Raw genomic sequence first — 22,513 nt, forward strand, 5'->3', positions numbered from 1 at the left:
GGAGAGCCGTCTGCTGTCACATCGCAGTGCTGTCTGTTACAGTTAAAGAACACTGAACTAAGACAACTGAAAGCTGTTCTAGAACTATTCATCAGTTCCTTAGTGACCACTTTAGCTTCACCTCCTGTACCTTTCACTTGGGTAGTGCTGTGCCTCTGCTGGCTGCTGGCAGCACATTGCAGGCTAATACCTGCGAGTGCTGAGTACTCAGAGCAGTGCGGGAGCCCGGAACTGCAGTGTTTCTGGGGGAGAAGATATCAAATTGATTTTTGAGTAAATATACCTATAGCTCTTCGCTTCCAGATAAACTAATACATTCTTTTCATGAATGATGGCTAGAGAATAAATTTGCTAGTGTGTTTTCTGTAGGTACTATGTAGACTGATGTAGACTGATACTACTAATTAGTATCGTTCTGTTGGGAGTAATGTGTCCTTACTGTCCCATACTTCTCAGAGATGGTAAAACATCAGATATTGCACAAGCATAGTTTTCCTAGGATCTTCTTAAAAAAGAAAAAAAAATGAAAATGAGCATCACTTTGCAATGTCTCTGTGGGCAGACTTTGTGAACTGATGCTGCTTGCTTATCTCTTAGTAACAGGTAGACATTCTGTGTTATAGTTCTTTCTTTAGTAGATGGAAATAAGCCCATGCTTTTCAATTATGTCAAATTTTGAAAACAAATATTAAGTCTGCATTGTTCACTCTTTGTCTCCAGATTCTGGAAAAAATGTCTTTAATCTTCGTACTTTCTTTAACATGCCGTTTCATCTCTCTTGTGTCCTCTTATTTGCCAGCATTTCTCTTTGCTGGTGTGGATCTCTTTGTTCAGCCTTCTGGTTGGTATACTTAGTAGCACCAGTGTTTACTCTTTAGAGCTTGGCTGTTGCCTTTCCAAGTGTTCTTTTGCCAACAGGTTTTTCATGCAGCCTTTCTCCTTGCAGGGTTAAGCTCCCTATTCTGATTTCTCATCTATTGTGTCCTCCTTTCCCCTTGGTGTTCACGTTGATCTCTGATCATTAACCGTGTCTTTTGTCCAGCTCTGGTTTCATTCATTTTATCATGTTCTTTTTGCATTCATTATTGTAGCATACACTTAGTATTTGTCTCTATTTATGTTGTGCTGAGTTCTCTTCTGTGTTACTGTAGAATCTCCCTAATGTCAGTTCTGTGTAATGCCAAAATGGCTTGTAGAAATTGTAGAAAGCAAATGTTTGTAACCCTGAAGGGGAGCAAAATCCTTGAGCGTTCTGTAAATGAAGTTGCCACAGTATTAAGTTGCCAGATTAAAGCAAGTTTTAACTGAACATTTGCAACTGATACTTTTCACACTTGTAAACTAGCCAGCAATGGGAATGTGCTGTTGTGAAGACTACATAAAATATCCGTGACACTAGAATGAATATCAGTGCCAGATCTAAATAAAGGATATATTGGGAAAAGCAGAGTGGCTTTTGAAGAGAGAAGATATTTTTCAAGAGTATGAATTTTCAACAGAGTCAATGAACATGTGAAGAATGTGATGTAATGTCTTGAAGTTTCAGAAGTTTTAAGCAAGATCCTGAGAACATTCACATGTATTAAAACTTAGGGTAATTGCAGGCAAGATTGTTTGAGGAAAGCAGAAGAAGGAAGCGAAAAGGAGGAGTAAGAGTCCCATGAGAAACTCCCTCTCTGACTGAGGGAAAAGATGCAATACGGAGATTTAATTGGGACAACTGTTTCACAGAGGGTTGCAGAAGTAACAGTGAGCAAATTGCAGATGCAAGTCATTGTGGATATGTCTGTCTTAACCTACTGGGGAAAATGATCTCATCTGTGAGGCTACTAATGTAGTTGTGGTCTGTGGATCTGCACCTACAAAGAACATTCACAAATTCATTGCTGACAGATGAAAAAATACATTCAGTGCTCTACAGCAGTCAGAAAAGGAAATTCTGTCTTTAGGATTTATCATCAAAGAGATGAAAGAAATTATTGTATTAAACATATCTGTGGTGCCATCTACATTCTGAACACTGAGATTCTAGTCAGTGTATTTCAGAATGGATGTACCAACGTCGACAAGAGCTTAGAGGACGAGAAGAGCCCTAGTTTCACTTCAGAATTTTTCTATGAATATCAGCACACATCTTTTTCCTTTTTCTCATGCTGTGAAGAATTTTGGTTTCCTTTGGAAAGAATGCTTTCTCCTTTGTTTCAGATTCTCAGGTTTTCCTCAAGACTGAGACATTTGAATCGTTTTTCCCCCAAAGATATTGGTTAAGCATTTCAGTTTGAGGATCTGAGTCTTAACCATCTTGCTTCATTTTTTTTTCTTATACTTTCTAACGTTTAAGGCAGTAAAACAGTGATTAGATATTAACACCTTCTCAGTTAAAAATATTGATGTTAAAGCCAGTTGTACAAGGGCAATATGTTCTCATTCCTTTTCTTCATTAAGTTTATTCACTAAATGAGATCAACCTGCTGAACGTGTTTTCTTGTTTGTATCCTTACCATAGAAGGAGCTGCATCTGTAATGCTTTGTCTATTGGAAGCTGCTCTTAGAAGTCCCTGGAGCGATTTTGAATCAATCTTGCTAGTAGGCCTTTGTCCCTGTGAGCTCTGGAGGTGTCAATGAGAGACGCTGCAGCTGTGAGCTAACCAGTTCTCTTCTAGGTATGGTGGCTTTACCAGTGTGTCGCTTGTTATGGCTCTAGTAGCTGGACTGCCTTTACGGGTTAAAGTCTGTTCCGTGTGTTAAGATTTACAGAGATGAAAGTGGAACTTCAGGCATTTGTTAGCCTCTTGAGTTCAAGAGAAGGATTCAGAAAAATGACTAAGCAACCTTGTAAACACTAGAACTTCAGGTGTCTGAATTTTTACCCCTGAAGTTCCTGTAGGCAGAGGCCTAAACTGAGTCTTGTGTTCTTCCTTGCACCTGAAGCTTATTCAGGATCATTGAGAGTCAGTAATTGAAGCTCTTTTTAAAAAAAAAAAAAAAAAAAGTGCACAAATAAATGTGGTTTGAATGTGTTTACAAAAGGAGGAAAAGATCAGATTCAGCACAAATCACAGCAGCTAAGGTTACTTCAATTAAAAAAAAAAAAACATGTGGAAGAGAGAGGGTGGCGATGACTGTTTTATATGATGTTCTGTGTGTGAAGTTAATGCTGCTCTGTAAGAACTTGTTCATGGTCATGACTGGATGCAACTGTGGATAGAGTATTTACCCTGTAACTATAATTTGATAGATACATGGTGTTTTCTGCTCTCTTGTGCAGTTAGGATCTAGGTTACTTATCTAACTGAATATAATTCTAGCCATTACGTGGTGAAACACGTAATGAGAAGTACAGCTGGTGTATCTAAGGAGATTGTCCTGAAGGAGACCATGACTCACTTTGTTAATGCTTGAGAGAAGAGAGTTCTTGTCCCCAGAATTGACTTTACATTTTGTTTAATGACATAGAACTTAAGTAGTCACACAGCCTTCTATTCAAGCATTTCCTCCTGGCTACTTTGGTGTTGCTCTGCTTGTCATGTGTGATGTCATGAGGGACAGTCTTAACTGTCACTTCTTTTTTCCCCAAGCTTTGCTCAAACTGAGGTACTGAGAAAGCTTTGTGAGGATACTGGCAAATTGTTGCTGGTCCCTGGATTTCTGTGACATGCCTATTCTTACACATTCATTCAAAATATTAGAACATGATAGCTTGGCTCAAGATGGAAGGAACACTCACAAGCCATCTGTTCAGCTTAGGAGCTCCACCCTTTACTTAATTTCCTTGAAAACATGCTGCTTAGAAACTAAAGAAAACTATGAAAATCAAGAATCTTAAGTCTTTGATTAAGAAAAAAAAAAAAAAAAAAAGAGATCTTCCAGGATGAGAAAATGGTTGTGCTTTCCTCAGAGTTGTAAGTAGCCATTGTTTTAAACACAACAACATAATATCCATAAATCACTTTGGCTGAATTTAACATCCAGGTATCTATGTGTACCTAGCTGTGTTGGATGGCAAATCCACGTGTCAAAGCAGAACATAATCAAGCTTTGAAGAATAACATAGTAGCTTTCTTTTATTCCAGATTCTTTTTGTGGGTAGAGCTGAAGGATATAAGCTAGCTATAGTTCTTTTATTAGGTTTTGTTAATGCATTTGTAACTGTTACAGTGTTCTAAGGAGTAATTTGTAGAAGACATCTGCTCTGACTAATTCATAAATCATGGAAAGTATTGGTATTCCTTGACTTGTTCAGTTCTAGATACTGTCTTTCCAGTCTCAGTATGGGTGTATGATTTTGCTTGTTGTGTTTTCTTCAAGTCCCAGAAGTTACTACTTATGGGAAGTAACGATAGAAATATTTCTCTCTAACTAACTGGAGGAATACTTAATCTCTATCAGGCAACTCGTCCTCTGGTTTTCCTTTTTTTCTTTAGGTTCAGCTGGTAAAGATTAATGTAGTAATAAGTGGAACAGCATTTGATTATTGTGGATTTGGAGTTAAGTGGTGTGGATTCGTTTGATGCAATATTTTACTGATAAGTTCAGATCTTTTGTGTGATAAGCCCATGTGAACCAAACTAGGAAGTCACAAAAATGCCTGCAGTTGAATATTTGTACTTCATTGTTTACTGCTTCAATTTAGAAGCAGTATTTACAGCATACTAAAAATACCACTAAGATACAAATGATATGAAATTATTTTATTAAAAAAATTGATTTCATAAAAAAAAAGTCAGAAAAAGTATTCCGTAGCACTAGTAGTAAAATTTATTTTTTCCCCATATAAAGGCTCATTTATTTTTATAGCAATTTGATGACACATCTGCTTGCTTTATTCAGCTGAAAAGAAAATGTTGGTTCTTGGTGTTTTGTAAAATTGCTTTGTTAAATTATTTTCGAAATCGTTCAACTTTTAACAAATGACATTTGATACTAACATTGGAAAGCAATTTCAGCTAATTAAGTAGATCCTTCTGTAAACCATTGGAACATTAAGATGACAAACTGTTCATTCAGGATTATTTTAATTGGTACAATTATTGTAATTTTGTTGCAATTATGTGTTGAGCTAAAAGCTTTTGTCTAAATCATTTGAGGGTTTTTTTGTTAATATACATAAGTAAGAAGAAAAGGAGTAAAATAAAGACTGAAGATAAGCATTATCTGTCTACTTTTCCATTACAGTGTTTTAGACAAGTACCTATTAAATTATTTTGTTAAAAAGCATGTTATATACTTTTCTGCAAATTTCTAGCAATTTAAAATGAGCAAGATTGTTTGAAATGTAACTTTTCTGGAAGGTTATTATGTTAATTCCAGTTTTGACACTGTTTAAATACCTTTCAATAAAAAGAGTGAAATTAACTTTTGAGGGATTTGCAACTTGTATGAAATCTATTGATGTATTAATTTAAGCAGTGTGGCTTTTTAGTGATTACAGAAATTAAAAGTGCCACGTTCATCCCTTCTGGTCAGAATGCTCTCTGCAAAAATCTTTTGCCCAGGCCACGTTCAATTCAATCACTTATTTTAAGAAGGCAATTCAATATTCTTGTAGGCCTCACAGTGAGACGTTGCTTCTTAATACTTAATGTGCACCTTTTTTTTTTTTTTTTTTTTTTTTTTTTTCAATTTCCTTTTATTGTCTCTTATTTACAATGAAGGACACAGAAAGTTGGGTTTCTTACACTAATTATGTCCCAGTATTAATGGCTAGAATGCCAGTTGATGTTGAACTACAGAGCGGGTCCAGAGGAGGGCCAGAAAGATGATCAGAGGGCTGGAGAACCTGGCCTGCAAGGACAGGATGAGAATATTGGGGCTTTCAGCCTCGAGAAGAGAAGGTTCTGGTGAGGCCTTATAGGGGTCTTCCAGTATATGAAAGGGGCCTGCAGGAAGGCTGGTAGAGACTTCTTGTAAGGGCATATAGAAACAGGATGAGGGGAAATGGCTTTAAACTGGAAGAGGGTAGATTAAACTAGATGACAGGAAGAAATTCTTTGCCTGGAGAGGATGTGGATGCCTCTTGAAGGTGTGGAAGGCCAGGCTGGATGGGGCTTTGAGCAACCTGGTCTAGTGGAAGGTGTCCCTGCTTATAGCAGGGGATTTGGATCCAGAGAATCTCAGAGGTCTCTGCCAACCCAGACCATTCTATGGTTCTGTGATTTCCCAAACTGTGTAGTACATGAGACAAGGCATAAAGGAGAAGGACAGAAATTACCAAAGGACAAATAAGAGGAGAGTTCTGTTGAAAAAATACTGGGGCGAGCAGAAAAGGACTGCAAAAGCTGATCAGAACACTACAGAAAGGAAGTTCTGAGTATTTTTTTTTTTTTTTGCCTTTCTTTTTAGTTACCTTGCTAATGTAGACTGGTAAGTCACATTTCTGGATTACGTTCTAGATAAGCATATAAGAAGTTATAGTTAATGTGCATTACTGATATCCCAATAAAAAAAAAAACAAACCAAACACTTGTGTAATTCAAGTCACTCCAAACTCCTCTAGTTGATATTAACTTTGGATAGAACACAGAAGTCTTAATTTCAGCAACACAGTAAACACAAATTTCTGGAAATGAAATATTTTTACTCACGAGTCAATTCCTGAGGCCTTTGTATTCTGGGGGGAGTCAGTAAAGTTAGGAAATAAAATTGGAGGTAATGTCTTTTTGTACTTGAATGAATGCTTTTGTCAAAGGTGGGATATTTATTCAAAAATAGAAAAACCACTGTGGTATAAGGTGATGGTCTGGAAATGCCTATTTTGGCTACACAATACCAGTGGTTCATATCTTTGTGATTTCAAATCCTACAGAAACTGCCAATGTTTGCTGGAAATCTAAAATCCTGCAGGTAAAGGTATTGAATGAAAGAATCCCTACACAAAGCCTTACAGAAGCTTTGTAAATGACATTTGGTGGTCAAAAATACTGAAAACAGATTAATACAGTATTCTCGTATTTTACTTGTGTGAGTGATCCTGTTGGATGTCTCATTAGTAAGGCACAATTACTTTTTTTGTTTGCAGCAGCAGTTTTTGAGCAGTCTTAAATCCTTCACTACTCCATTTTGCTGCTTTTCTATCTGTGTAATATCTTTAAAAAAATCCTTTTTTGCCTTCTCTAATTCAAATAGCACTGTGAAGTTGTAAATGAATCCAGGCATCTTAAACTCTATTAACACTTTTTAATTAAAAAGGATGTTGACATGGGATGTATTCTGAAAAGTTAAATTAAAATCTGACCTTTGTAATATGACTCAGTGGTAGATCATGATACTGGGCATGGGAGATTAGAAGTTTAGTAACTGTCCATCTTCTAAGAAAATGCTTTTTCTTTCTGAAGTGGTCAAAACCAGAAGACTCAGAAGTGCTTTATCTGGCATTACTTATCTGGCATTACTACTTGGCTAGAATCGTTAGTTTTGCAAAGAAAGCTTTCCTGAATACCTATGGTAATAGGAGTTTTTAAATAGCTATTGCATCTGTTCAGTGAAGTCTCTGTACTGCTTAATATGCAGCGAGGGGGTTATAAGTTTCTTTCTAGGTAGCGATGTCAAGCCATAGCTTTCCTTTCTTGTCTTTATTAAAGTAAACATTGATTTCCTCTGTTTTATCATTGTGCGTGTTGACTTTTTATTTCTGTCTTTATACAAGTTTGTATATGAGCAAATGTTCTTTTTAATGTCCAAGCTACCTGTTGCAGCTTGAAGAGTATTTCAAGTGCTATTGTTGATAGATTGATAGTACTATAAATTTTGTGGACTGTTTTGTATGTGAACGTCTAATGTGGAAGAAATACACCCTTGTGCCTGCAGACACTATTGCTATTTTGACCAGGTGCAAGAAGAACAGGATACACAACTGCAAAATATTAAATCGGTGGTATTAGTTTATTAGATATTAGAGAATAGATATCTAATGACCAGCTTACTAAGCATAAATTTTTTCTTGCATTTCAGAATGATCCACATTTTCAAGGTTTTTCTTCTCCTTAGCATAAGACCTACAGGAAGAATGGTTTTGCATCATTTTGAAAGAGAAAATTATTTCATCATTTTAAGTTACTATTTTAAGTTTTGACTTAAACTATATCAAAAGAAAAACTTAAAAGGCACATTATAAGTAAAATATGACATGCCTTCTTGCTTATGCCTTCTGTTGCTCTAATTATTTCTTAATAATTCTAATTAATTAGGTCAGTTGCTTTTTATGGAGTAAGTTAATTGACTCCTACTTGCCTAGTTACTTGCTGCAGCTGAGGAAGGTTGTTTTACGTGTTTGAAGATGAGCTTGTTGAAATTCTTTGCTTTTGCGGTCAGGGGAAGAGGCCTGGAAAGGGCAGTGGGGATGACCTGACCTTCCAGCTCCGAGCTGTGCAGAGAAGGCTGTCTGCCTGCTGGGGAGCAGCTGGGTGGAGTGAGTGCCTGCAGGGCAGGGCCTTGTCCTCACAGGCGGGGGCTGCAGTCTTGTGGTACTCAAATGGGAGGAGCGTTGCCTTTGGCCACGCCAGAAAACATTCCTCTGATCCCCATGAGTTTCTCTAGCCACGGATTGTGGCAGGAAGAAGTCAGTGGATTGAGACCAAGGCCAGCAATGTGCATAGATGGAGCTTTGGCAAGAAGCAAGGGCAAAGGCCTGCACTTGAATGCAGTTCTCGAGTCAAGCAATAGTAGCAACCAGTGATGCTTCTCATGGCGGTCTAACCCCAGGTTGCTCTGCTGCGCTGTGCGAGGGCTGGCCTGCAGCTCAGAGGTGATGGACGTAGGGCCTGCTGGTGTCCTCAGGGCCCTGACCCGACCGAACAGGGAGTGTGGGACAACACAGCCTTCTGCATGGGTGGAGCTGTGCAAAGCCTCTTCCTTTTGACCACCACCTGCCTTGGTGGTGAAGGAGCATCTGGTGGTGACCTCTCCTGCAGAAGGTGGTGGCAAGCATGCTGTGCCACATAGAGCCTGATGGCCTAGCATCTGCCTTTAGCCTGCGCTGGCAACACTCATTGCTGCTGGACCACGGTGGTTATTTCCCAATCAGTCGTGGAAATGTAAAAGTGAACAAAAATGAAAAGATTTGTAGCAAATTCAGGGTCTTTTGAGCGGAACGTTCAAATGATTTATCAGTATGTATTTTAACTATTTTCTTGAGGAAATCATTATTGGACATCACTGAAACACAACTTAATCCAAGGCAGCTCTTAATTATGGCTGCTGGTGGTAAGGCCATTGGAGGCATAGTAGAATGAATTTTTAAGCTTTTGTCAATGTAATATTCTGTTTTAGGCCCTTTTATATATATATATATATATATATATATATATATATATTGAGGTAGTTTTTCACAGAAACACTCAGCAATGCTGACAGTTTTTTTGATGTTTGTGATTGATAGGGCAATTTTTCTCCCTCAGTAGTATCTAGCCTGGCAATGAGAATAGAGTGTTCACAGGGCTTAATTGTTAGATCTGTGTACTTATATTCTGGAAAAAGTAACTCCTGAAGTGCTTTACATATAACCTTATATATTTTTTTTAATCTAAGAAGTACAGACACATACCATTCCTGTGGCTCTTAGCCAGCAGATTATCATTTGTATAAAATTTCTTTCAAAGGCGTAGTTTAAGGCATTGAGCTCAGGAGGTCAGAATAGAGACTTCAATCTGTACACCAGCAGTGGGCTACTGGCTTCTGAACAGAAGCTTTGTTGGTCATATTCAGAACACTGTTCACATTCATACTTAAGTAGAGCTGGCATTAAAATTCAGCTAATTTGTTTCATGTGATTCATCAGCTGTGTATTTGATTTAAATCTATGTCACATTCTCTTTCAGCATTTTATTTTGTAGATTCAAGTGTTGAAATAGGCCACTCTTTAACTCCTTGGTCCCTGACCGGTACTGACTTAATCTTTGTTTTGCTTGTTTTAAACTCTTGTCTGGAATACTGAAAATAAATATGCATAACTGAAATGTATGTTAATTAAATTTATGGTATTTCATTTAAAAACATGTACATTTACACATAGGGTTTTCTACCTTGCCTCATATAAAACTAACATAATAGCCAGACTTGCAAAGTTGACATAAGCAGATTTTGCTGACTGGACAGGTTTTTTGATAGTGCCTTTAGTCTTAAATTTTTCTGGCTTCTGACCATTCACTCTTGATGTGAAGAACAAGGAGTTATTTGTAGACACTGCTTATAAAAGCATAGTATAGAAGCATCCATTTGTTAGGTACATGATCCATTTAGCTATTTTCTCTAATATTTGGTAAAATTAACAGGAATGTCTTAATTTTAGTATAGCACAAGACAGCACTAACAGATCGAAGTGAGAGATTTGCACACAGTTGAAATGCTTCTTTGATGTAAAAGAGTTGCACTTACATCAGGTGTCTAGCACTGATCCTGAGTTCCTTTATGTCTGTTAATAGTGAATCCTAAATATTCTGTGTAAATATGCCGTTGTTATTTCTGGAACAATCCATTGTACCTGAAGTAGTAGGGGACCTAAAATAAAGACCAAAGAAAGTCCTTGTTTTTAAAAGCTAACAAGTTGTGAAATAAGATAGTTCAGCTAATTGTAGATGTAGTTCGTTAGCTATATTAAAAATATATTTCAGATCCAACCAGATTTTGTTTGAAGTATTTTCTTTTTTTTACATTAAGGCAAACATTTAGTACTCCTCATTCCTCCATGAAACTCCTTTATGTGAGAGCATACAGAAAAACCTTCCACAAAACACATACACAGAAAAAAAACCCAAAAAGACACCATTGCTTCCAGTAGTCACAGTGCATCGGCATTGACCTTGTCTCACTGTTTTGTTGATCTTTGTTTATTTGTTTTTCTCTGTTGGTGTACTTGTGGCATCTTGTTTTAGAAGGTGAGTTAGTTGGGAGCAGATGCTTGTTTACCATGAAATCTCACATGGTTGGGTTCTGATCAGTGACTAAGAAATCTGACTGTTCCTGTTGGAAGAAATATTAGTTTGAAAGTTGGAACTTTAACTGTGTAATTTCTAATTTCTGTATTAGAATTTGAATGAATACTTCAGGTTAATGTTGACATGTTAACTTGCCATTACTTTGGATTTGAAGCTAGAGCTATAAATTCCTGATCTGATTTCAGTGAATAACCATACTCTAATTATTATGGTTTGTTTATCCGTTATTCTCTCTCCAGAATTTCAAAGAATATTCCTACAACTAAAGATGTTGAACCACTGCTTGAAATTGATGGAGATATACGGAACTTTGAAGTATTTTTATCTTCTCGAACACCTGTTCTTGTAGCACGTGATGTAAGAACATTTTTGCCATGTACTGTCAACTTAGATCCCAAACTACGGGAAATCATTGCAGGTAAGCATGTTTTCAAATAAATAAAAAAAGATAATTGAGGTAGAGCTGCTTTGCATATTGCACAGGATCCTGAGTTGTTCATCAGTTCAAACTTTCACGTCATCTGACCTGACTGCAGTAGCAAGTTGTTCAGTTCTACTTTGTAGCTTTCTATACAGGACAAATCATACTAGTCTTAAAGCAGTTCTTCAGAATGGACGAAATATTGTTAATGGTTGATTCAGAAATAGCTTTAGCAGTTGTGAGAAAACAGTACATGTATCGCAGTGATATTTTATTTGTAGAGATGCAAATTTACTTCAAGTAGTTTTTAACAATTTCAGGTAGCATCAGGTCCTTTAGAAGTGAAGCCAGGGAAACAGAATGTAATGTCTCCAATCTGATGCGTCCCCTGCTAGACACCTGTGCTGTTGGTACATGCCAGTCATTTTTTTTAGTCTGTGTTAGGTTGATATTTAAATTGCTAATAGGGTAGCTGTTGTTTGTTGTTATTACTAGCTTGTAGTCTCAAAAAGTGAACTCAGTTTCAGGTATGTGCTTGACAATAAATATTCTGACAACTGCTGAAGTGGACTGATGTGACCTCTAATATGACAGAGGTTGCTGTTTGATCTGGAGTAAGGCCAAGGCATCCTGATATTTGTCCTTGTGTAAAGATGCTAAAACTTTGCAGAAAACCTGATCTTTAGATTTAAAATGGGATCCTTATGAGTTTCTGGTCTGACAGTATCCTTAGTGGGTTGTGAACCCCTTGTGTTTTAGTAAGTGCCCATTGCCTCTTGTCCTGTCACTGAGCACCACTGAAAAGAGCCTGGTTCCATCCTCTCTGCACCCTCCATCCAGGTGTTTCTGAACATACTTCTGAGCCTCTTGTTCTCCAGCCTCAGCAGCCCCAACTCTCTCAGCCTCTCCTCACAGGAGGATCTTCTGTCTGAGCCCTCTGGTGAGCTCTTTCCAGTATGTCTGCATCTCTTTGGCACTGAAGGGCCCAGAACTGGACACAGTGGGCAAACAAACCAAAACTTGTTCGAGTATCTCAGGCTCAATCTCATTCTCCTTTTACCTTTGTTCTTCAGATGTTCGTGCTGCAAGAGATCAAATGAATATAGGAGGACTTCCTTATCCCACATTGCCTTTACATGAGGCACCTGCCAGAGCAGCGTCTCTGTTCAGTCAGCCTTCATCAGCCTGCTCTTCTACAACCTCTTTCAATGGACCTTTCAACAGTGGAGTTCTATCACCCCAACCTCACAGCAGTTACTATAGTGGTATGACAGGACCTCAGCATCCGTTCTACAATCGGGTAAATAATCAAGAACCAATTCACATTCTTCTCATTTAACCTGGGTAGTATTGCGTGTGACGTCTGTGAAATGTTTAAAAGACCCATGCAGATAATATTTACAAATGGAGCTTTGTCCAAAAGTCAGTACATTTCACAGTAATGTTTGCTCATATAGTCTTGTAGGGAAATGAGGTAAACTGCATTCGAGTATGACAAAGGGAAGAAAGGTCAAACAAGGTCAAACACACAGATGTGCTGCATAGTTGTAGGGTATTGCACACACACTTTACATGTAAATACACATACTGCTTTTTAAATGGTAAATTCTGCACACTTCTTCACATACTTGCTTACAGTCATTAGAGAAGGTCCTGTTTTTTTTTTTTCCCTTGGTAAATTGGGTAAACTACAGAAACTTAAAAATATAAAATAAAAAAAAAATGCAGCAACTTTGGAGGTCTTAGTCTTAGACATGGCTCACATATAATTTGCAGAGCTTTACTATATAACGGGATTGAATCCAAGCAATGCAAGATAAACTGTTTTTTTTAACATTATTCCAAGTTATGAAGGTATAAATAGGCTTATTAGGTGAGACAGCCATTTAAAGAATGCCTTTTTAGATGCATTTTACAACGACATTCACAGTATTGATCTACAGAGAGGGATTTAGTTTGTAGTTATTTAAAATTGGAGTGCCCTCCACAAGGAAATTCTAACTTTGTATTTTTGTGAGATATATTCAGTATTTTTTTTAAACCTTTTTTCCTTTTTTTCCTGCAATGTTATCAGGGAGAAAAAATATTCGGAAGGCGGATATAAGTCATAGATTGCTCCTGTATGCAGTTTTAAGTAGTGAGGTATGATAGTAGGTTAAGGCTCAATCTAATAAGCTGGGGGAAAAAAATTGAGTTATTCCTTAATATTCATTAACCAAGGCAGAAGAGAGTATATTTAGCACAGAGCCTTTTATCTGTTCTAAAATTATTCTTATATTGACACTATATTGAGCATATATACTGTTCTGTTTAAAATAACTTGAAATGATGTGCTCTTTGCCCAACACTGATAAATTCTTATCTTATTAATCTTCCTGCTGATACTGACTCACTTAATTCAAGTGAGTGTTTAATTGGAAGCCCTGTTTTTTGTCTGTTCCTGCACATGATAAGGTTTTAAGTATGTGGTAAACTTGCAGTTGAAACTTCGCTGTTTTTTGTGGTTCTAATAATCAATTAAAAAAAAGCAATTATTGGTGAGTCATGAGCTGTCTTTACAAGTATTTCATTTGCTCATTTTTAAGTGCATACCTGGACTTTCAGACATGATTTTTTTCCTTTTTAAAACTCAAGTGCTTTTATTTTGGCCTTCCTCTAAGGACTTTTATACTGCTTTCCTAAGGTATAAAGCACTGCATACTGAGATAAATACTGAGAACCCTACGATAGTAGAGAGGTTTTCTGAAAGCATTTTCAATCACTTTTCACTTCTGGAAGAACAGTATTTAATAAAAGACAGATGATTAGGCTCTCCTGAACAACAAATTATCTGAGGGAGGTCTTTGGATGATACAGCACAGTGGGGTCAAATGCTGCTCTGGAGATGTCTGAATGTTATGGCAAAGTGTTCTTAAGTTCCTTGGATGGATACATTGCCTTTTTCTGATCTGTCCTGTTGTTTATAGGTGATCATTTGTTCTTAAGGAAAAAAAGACAAAGCAAAACAAACCTTTGAGCTCTTGTGGAAAGCTCACGTTGCTTGTCTTCAGAAAATACTACGCTTATGTTCTCTATGTTTCTGCTTTGTTCTTCAGATGTTCCTGTGTTATGCTCTTGAGCTTCCAGTCACGTAATCTCTTCATTTTTGGTTTAAGGCCCCATTCTCCCTGTGCATTGCTGTGCTATGGTCCAATTCAGCAGCTCTTTAACTTGGCACTTTCGCTCTCAGTTTTGGACAGTGATAGAAGGCTAACAATTTCCCCCTGTCTGGTTCCCTGGTGACAACTTGGTGTCAAGTTCAGCTTCCCTAAGTCGCTGCTGTCACAAACCATTGTTAAGCTCATGTTTCTAATGGAGGAGATCAGAGCAGTAGGCATGTCTAAGTTAACTGAGTGGGAACTAGAAATTATGGCATGTAAGGATTTGATTTTATTTACACCGGTGTAGCAGCACATTCTTTGATTCCTGAGCTGTGCTTATGACTTAAAGGCTATCTGCGAACTTGGAGAACAGCTCTGTGCTGGTTAATGCCCAGTATGTATTTATATTGATCTCACGTTTTCACTATACCTGTCTTTTTATACTTCGAGAGTTGAAACTGCAGAGTTTAAACTTGATATTGGAGAATTAATTCCACAGGTGGAAAGCAGTGGAGTAGCTGAAGCGGGCATGAGGCATAATTAGAAATTGTGAACAAATTGTGGTATAATTGCCTTATTGGACAAATTTTCTCATTGCTTTGTAGTTTGATGACTCGCAACTGAAAAACAGGTGCTCACTTTGTTTCAGAGGGTAGTCTGCAGCGAGAGCTAGGCATGTGAACGTGGTATCATAATTAAGCATCTCATGCTTGTGGGTTTTCCATGTGCTTTAAGTTGCTAGTGGAAAACGGAAGCATTTAATGATTCGAGAAATAACATAAACTCTTTTTGAGAGGAGTTTTGTTTCCACGAGATACCATAGAGCTTGTGCCTCAAGGCAGTGAATGTTCTGAATTGTCCTGTACTAACCAGTAGGTACGAGACAAAGCCTAGGCTTTGGTCCTCCTGCCTGTTTGGCCAACTCAAGTTGAAAACCGCAGGAACAAACGACTCCCATTGAGTAATGATAACAGTGCATGCCGTGCATCTTCATACGTTGAAAGAGCATGTGAACCATATGGTGATAGCCTGAAAGTGTGTGCAAAGACTGCCTGTTGCAGCTAAGGGCAGAGAATCAGATGTATTTCTTCGTAGTTACTCGGAGTTGCTGCATATGCCATCGTGTTTGATGTACACGTGAATCAAGTTTCCATCTCTTCATCCATTTACTGCTGTTTCCAAATGCAGAACACTTTCTTGGTTTGTTTTGATTTCTTTTTGTCCTTATTGCTAAATCCAAAGTGGAATACTTCCACAAGTTTTATTCCCCTCATACACTGGCCATCGAGTTATACCATCATCTAGTCTACACTAAATTTGGTGCAGTGGACTACTTAAAGTCTTGTCATGTGCAGAAACATCAACCAAGTAGTAAGTTTTGTTTGATACATAGCAGGGTAGTATAATTTTTAAATGTTATGTATAAAAACACCAGTGTGGTTTTGGATTGTTTGCTTTTTGTTGGTTTTCCTCTTTTTCTTTGCTTTCGGAGAGTACTAAGAATTGAATGAAAAGAGTTCTGCACTTCTCTTTTTTGTGAAGTCTGAAGACTGTTGGTTTTTTAAGGCAATTACATTGCCTTAAAAGGGAATCTGCAAGGGAACGAAGGTCTTTGCTTCAAAACCTAATTGAAGTTCATAGTTAGTTCAAAACCAAGATTTAACAGTATTGGAAAAGCCCTTCTTAAATACGTTAGTAGTTGTAAGGTTTGTGTTTCTCAAACGTACACACGTGCACACATTTCAGTCACGTGCCAGTGGTACCATGTGGATTTCAGGAAATGTGTTTGTGCAGCTGATTTTAGCACTTGAAGAACTGGAACATATGGAGTACTTTGTTCAAAACGGAGTAATTTGTGATTTTGAGATCGCTGTATCTCTTAGAAATGACTTTATTAACAATCACTTATTAATATCACTTTTATTTTTGAACAACTGTTCTGGGTACTGTGAAGCATTTTGCATTTTACTGAAAATCTGTTTATGAGTTGAGCAGCTTGGAGATGAATGAAAAACATTAGAAATGTGACACGTTACCACATTTTCCAAACAGCTGTTAGTGTGTAACTACTGTGAGCACCTCACTCTGGTCCTCTTGCAAGCCGTGTTGAGGCACCTGCTGGCTTTGGGGTGAGCAGTGGGGGGAGGGAGGGTCAGTTGCTGAGGGGTTTTGAAGAACTCGCTCCAGAGCTTTTGATTGAATTCTGCTAAATGCAAGAAGTAAAGAACACTGTTAATAATTGCTCTTTTCACTTTATTAAACTGAACTGCGGAATATGTTTTGTTGAAATAAGTTTTCTTTTGTTATTACATTTTGATTTGTGTAATTGTTTGTCCCTTCTTTTTGTTACGTTTATTTTTTTTTCCATAGCCATTCTTTGCCCCATGTATTTACATGCCAAGGTATTACCCTGGCAGTTCTCATCTCATCTCACGTCCACTAAAAACGAGTTTGTCCAGAGATCAGAGCAATGGCCTAGTAAGTATTTTGAAGGTTAATTCACATACTAACCTAGACAATAAGTATAGTGAATAATGTAAATGAAAATTGTTAATGATGATGCAGTATTAGACAAGTAAAAGCTGTATTTTACAAATAGTTTAAGCAAAAGTGTTATTGATATGTAATGTAAAATGTATTTTGTTTTTACTTTGGAAGCTACTCAGAGTTGAAAACAAATTCTAACATGCAGGTATCAAGATTGGAGGAGTTTAACCTGTAATGTTGGCAGGAAAGCATTTCAGTGAATGTGCCAACTGTGCTGCAGTAGATCGATACAGTACAATGTTAAAAGAAAATGCCAGTGATAAATTTATATTGGAATTTTATAATAATACAAGTCCTATGACATCTGGAGAAAATAAAATTACGTCTCTTCATGTTGTAAAGGCCAAATAAATAACTTAAAAGCAATGTTCTAAATATTCAAGTAAAACAAAATACATTTTGTCTGAAGCGTGCATTAGTTACAGCTTGGTTTTGTATATGTAGTTCAACTTTATTTACCCTTTGGAAAGGAAGAACAAACAGACTTTTCTGGCTTCCTATAGAATAATACGATTTCTATTAAGAATATTTATTTTACTGACAGATGGCTGTTCAAATGGAGTTAAGAACTAAAGAAAGCTTAAAAAAACCCCACAAAACAGGCAGTAAAAGCCTTACTTGTTAGTGGTTTAATTCTAGGATATTGATACATTGAATCTTTTCTTTAATCACTAACAGAAAGCAAATACGTTTATGTCAAGTTATGTATATTATGAGATCATTCTCATTCATTATTTACTTCATATTTTTTGTTTAGCCCTTGATCATTTTACCCAAACCATAATATTTTGTTGTTGCTAGGATGTTATCAAGGAGGATGCTGATGAGGGGCTTTCTTCACCCACAGACCCCTCAATGGTAAATGAGTAGTCATGTGGTGTGGAAATTTTAGCATCTCATTGCTTTTCCAGCAGTAATGAGTCTGCATTAATCGTAACTGCAGTTCACTAACACTGCATCGGTGGCTTTGGTGGGCAAATAGAGTAGCTGAAAACTAATGTAGTTTGTGAATGAATTTAAGAGCTAATATTTCACTTATAGATCTTTTTTTTTTTCCCTGTAGTTTTTCCGTTGCCTTTCTCAGTAGCTGTTGTGCATATTGTTGTAGCTAAGCAGAGTGAAGAACGAGGTGGTCGTTTGTGACTTAGATTTTAGAGCGAAGTAATTTTTGTGTTTCCTGCTTTAGTCAGCTCTCACCTGATCCCTACTTCTGTAGTTGGTGGCATAGAGCCACTGCAGTTACTGCAGTATGAAGCAGTGTTCTGTGGGAATAAAATAACAGGCCATAGGTTAATTCTCGAATCAGAATGCTAGCACTGATATTTTCTGTGACTTGTTCTTTGTTTTAGTCTCAGTATTTGCACAGTCTTCTTTCTGGGTATCTGTTTTAATTCTAACTGGGAATCACTGAGAAGTCATGATATACTACCACCAAAGAGCTTATACAGCTATAATCATTTTCTTAAATATTGCTACTATTGTTGCTGTTGGCAACACTTAAAAATTAAAGCTGCAGTTATTTTTTGTTTATCCAGTAAATATTACAAAAATAAAAAATCTGTGATATTGTGCAATGGAAAAAAGAAAGAAACAGCCTACAAACACACAGATTCCAGAACTACTGTATTTAACTGTACATAAACTTATCAATTATGGGAATGCAATGGAGAATTTACCCTAAAGTTCTGTTTCCCAGGTCATCTTCTACCCTGAGTGAAGGGATGACTTTGAGGTAAATTTTTCTTGTAGTATAATTTCAGAGATGCTGATGTCTTCTCTGCATTTCATTTCTTATCTCAGTATCTTGTTGTCCTCCCAGTCCTTTGCAGCTTGTCATTGTGAGAAGAGAAAGCAGTAGAAGTGTGTGTATTTGTGAGTGTGAGAAGGGGACATGGGGGCGAAGAGTGGAAACTCATCTCAGGGTGAAGTAGTTCAGGAGCAGACCTGGAGCTGGTTGTTCTCTGCTTCTTACCCTCAGCGTGTATCACAAGCACATAGGCTGCAGGTTCAAACAGTTGAAAATACTTGTAAAATTTACAGGATCAGATTGCGAGGGCAGCTGGTCTGCAGGTTAGAAAATACAAGGGTTACAACATAAAAAAGAAACTTTGATGTAATGATAATGAAGGATTTCATTATATCCATTTTTCAGAGTTTACCTTTCTGTGAAGCTCAGTAGTACAGAGTATGAGATCATGTGCTTTCTCTGAGATTTACCCTGCATAGTCAGTGTAAAATTTTGAATTTTTGAACGTCTCTTGGGTAGTTTGCAATGTTCTTCATACGTAGCATTCTGTGTGCCTGGCAGGCTGCCTCACCAGGGTTTACTCTATTCTAAAAACACTCACTTTGCAGTCTTCGATGAAATTTCAGTGAAGGTGAACAGTGAAAGTATTGTGGTTGTTGAAGACATTGCAATTGTCCATAGGTTATAGTTACAATAACTCCATCCAGCTACTAGGCTGCTCTCAATTGATGGATCACTACCACCATATAAATGAAAGTTTTAACTTACATCTTAATATGCACACTGGTGCGTGTAAATTAATGAAGTATACTTTAAAAAAAAAAAGGGCAAAACAATCTGCGTTGAGTGGTTAATGAGCAGCAAGGCTTGTAATTGATTTGAGGACTAAAAACAAGAGGGGCATGTAGAATTAAAACTGACTTTCATGCACATCTGTGAAGAAGCCAGAAACATTGCAATTTTACTGTTGTATGAAATAGAGTTAATCATTATTTTTAATGTTACACAGCAGGAAACAACTACTGCAAGAGTATAACTTTTTAATACAGACCATCATTGCTATTCCTTGCATGAGCTGAACAGACCTGTGCTGAGAATGCTTTGTGAACAACTGAGGCCCTGCCATTGTTTGCATCTGACATTAGGGTAGAGTAGATATCTAAAATTCCAAATCCTAATCTTACATAAAACCAATGTAAATCTGGGTTAGCTTAATGAAAATGAGAGCATACATCATATACAAATAATAAAGCTGTCTTTAGGGACTAAGGAATAAAATGCAGCTGGCAACTCTTTGAGGACATCTTTCTTACAGAGTGCAGGAGCTCTCCATCCTTACATTTAAGAACTCAAGCAGGAGAAACAGGAACCAACATGGCTGATCAAGGACCTGCTGCTCAAACTGAGGGAAAAGAAGGGCATGTACGGGGAGTGGATGTAGGAATGTGTGGTCTGGGAAGAGTACAGGGATGCTGTGTAGACATGCAGAGACAGGATCAGGAATGCCAAGACACAAATGGAACTGAACTTGGTGATGAGGGATATGAAAAGTAATAAGGGATTCTGCAGGTACATGACGTCAGAAGAGAAAGGCCAGGGAAAATGTACCCCCTCTGATAAACTAGGAGGGAGAACTGGCTGCAACAGACCTGGAGAAGGCTGAGATATTCAGTGAGTTCTTTGCCTTGGTCCTCACTCACAGTCGGCCTTCCAGGTCTCTCATGTCCCTGAACCTCTGGGTGGGGTTGGGAGAACAAAATCCCTGCCACTGTAGGCAAAGAGCAAGTTCAAGACCACATGATAAGACTGAATGTGGACAAGTCTATACATTCCAGAGGCCTGAATGAACTGCCTGATGTAGTTGTTGAGCTATTCTCCATCGTATTTGAGGAGTCATGGCTGTCAGGTGAAGTCTCTGGTGAGTGAAAGAAGGGAAACATCACACCTGTTTTTAAGGAGGGCAGAAAGGAGCACCCAGGGAACTACAGGCCAGTGAGCCTCATGTCTGTGTCTGGGAAGATCATGAATCAGATCCTCCTGTAAGCTGTGTTAAAGCACTTATGATATGTGAAGGTGATCTGAGGCAGCCAGCAGAGTTTCACCAAGGACAGATTGTGCTTGACAGTCTGGTGGCATTCTTCAATGGACTGATGGCATTGGTGGACAAAGGAAGGGCAACTGATGGCATATACTTGGACTTGTGCAAGACTTTGGTATGGTCCCACACAACATTCTTATTCTAATTTGGAGAAGGATGGATTTGAAAGGTGTGCTTATTCATTGGGTAGGGAATTAGTTGGAAAGTTATAGTCAGAGGGCTGTGGTCAGCGAGTCTATGTCCAAGTGCAAGCTGGTGATGAGTGGTGTCCCTTGGGGGTCTGTCTTGGGGCTTGGGACTTTTCAAAATCTTCATCAGTGACGTAGTGGGATTGAGTGCATCCTCAGCAACTTTACTGATGACACCAAGCTGGGTGGTGCAGTTAATATGCCAGAAGGAAGGAATGCCATTCAGAAGGACCTGGACAAGCTTGGAAAATGGTTGGGGTGGGTGGGCTGTGATGTCCCTTCCAATCTAACCATCCTGTAATCCTGTGTACTTCAGGATAAGTATGGGATACCTTCTAAGAAACTGGAAATGCTCTTCTACAGTTTGGGCATAAATGAAGGTGTGCGGCATAGGAGTTCTCTTTTTGTGTATTTTCCAGGTGCTTTTATGTGGCATTGTTGCACTTCAAACATCTACTTGTTAATCCTGTTGTTTGCTCTTAAGAGTACTGTTTCAGTTCTGAGTGGTGGTTTTAAACAAAAATAAAAATTAAAATAAAAAAAATCACGTGCTTAGATACAAGGCTTCACAATTATTTGAGGCGCAGGGCTGATGTAATGTGATTTTGCATGTGATTCTGAAAAGGCAGGAGAATGTGTTTAAAGCTAAATTTTCCATTAGAAATGCAATGTAGAACTTCAGGGCAAGCAAAGTGTCGTGCTGTTTAACAAGTACAAATTAGAGCAGTGTTTTCTTAAGCAAATGGTATTCACATAACATATACTAACTGTGTATTATGAAAGTATATCTTAAAAGTTTCAGTACGTTATGAAAATATCCCAGTACAGTACTTTCCTGTCTTAATATTGTTTCATTTGTTTACTTGTGAGCATGTCATCTCTATATACAATCTTTTTGATGTCACTTTAAGCTGTTGTTTCTTTCTGTTCTGTTTTGTCCTTTCCTGAAAGCTGTGTAAGTCTGGGTTAAGCAGACCAAGACAGGTACAGCCACTTTCTGTGAATTATCATTCACTTTTTAGAGTCATTTCAGAAGCTATCATGCTGGCGCTTCATGCTGGGCTGTCTGTAAACTAATGCTCATTACTAGCCCTGAGGTTTGTTTTGACAAGCTGCTTTTAGCTTTTGCATGGCAAGTACTTTTCAGACTAATGTTCTTTAAGCATCTTTAACAAAACTACTAAGGCTGAAAAATATGTCAGTTTAAGTACAGTTTTAATTCACTTACATGATGGCAATATCCGTAAAGCTATTGCATTACTTATTCTTCAGAGAGTGCTTTTTATAAAGAATGTTTTGGATTAACGTGCATCTATTTCAAACAGTTCACACTTCAACAAAAATAGTCTAAATATTAGATTGCTTTGCTGTATTTTTTTATACACAGAAGGAACTTCCTAAACTAATTCTTCACGCTTGCAGGAAGTATGACTTGTTCGTG

At 37.7% G+C, this 22,513-nt stretch overlaps 1 protein-coding gene across 7 annotated transcripts in view; it reads left to right on the forward strand.

Moving 5' to 3' along the window:
* KIDINS220 (kinase D interacting substrate 220) overlaps window positions 1-22,513 on the forward strand; it is a 59,267-nt gene that overhangs the window by 29,870 nt on the left and 6,884 nt on the right. For 3 of the 7 annotated variants that reach the window (XM_048935244.1, XM_048935245.1, XM_048935246.1), the window contains exons 23-27: window positions 11,171-11,349; window positions 12,426-12,652; window positions 16,863-16,970; window positions 17,841-17,897; window positions 22,024-22,056. In XM_048935244.1, the coding sequence (XP_048791201.1) occupies window positions 11,171-11,349; window positions 12,426-12,652; window positions 16,863-16,970; window positions 17,841-17,897; window positions 22,024-22,056 (604 nt within the window). Of the gene's footprint in view, window positions 1-11,170; window positions 11,350-12,425; window positions 12,653-12,903; window positions 12,905-13,426; window positions 13,495-16,862; window positions 16,971-17,840; window positions 17,898-22,023; window positions 22,057-22,513 lie in introns of all 7 variants that reach the window. The other 4 variants (XM_048935251.1, XM_048935247.1, XM_048935249.1 and 1 more) reach the window with 4 other exon arrangements.

Source organism: Lagopus muta, chromosome 2 (assembly GCF_023343835.1).
Source record: "Lagopus muta isolate bLagMut1 chromosome 2, bLagMut1 primary, whole genome shotgun sequence".
Classification (NCBI taxonomy): Eukaryota; Metazoa; Chordata; class Aves; order Galliformes; family Phasianidae; genus Lagopus; species Lagopus muta.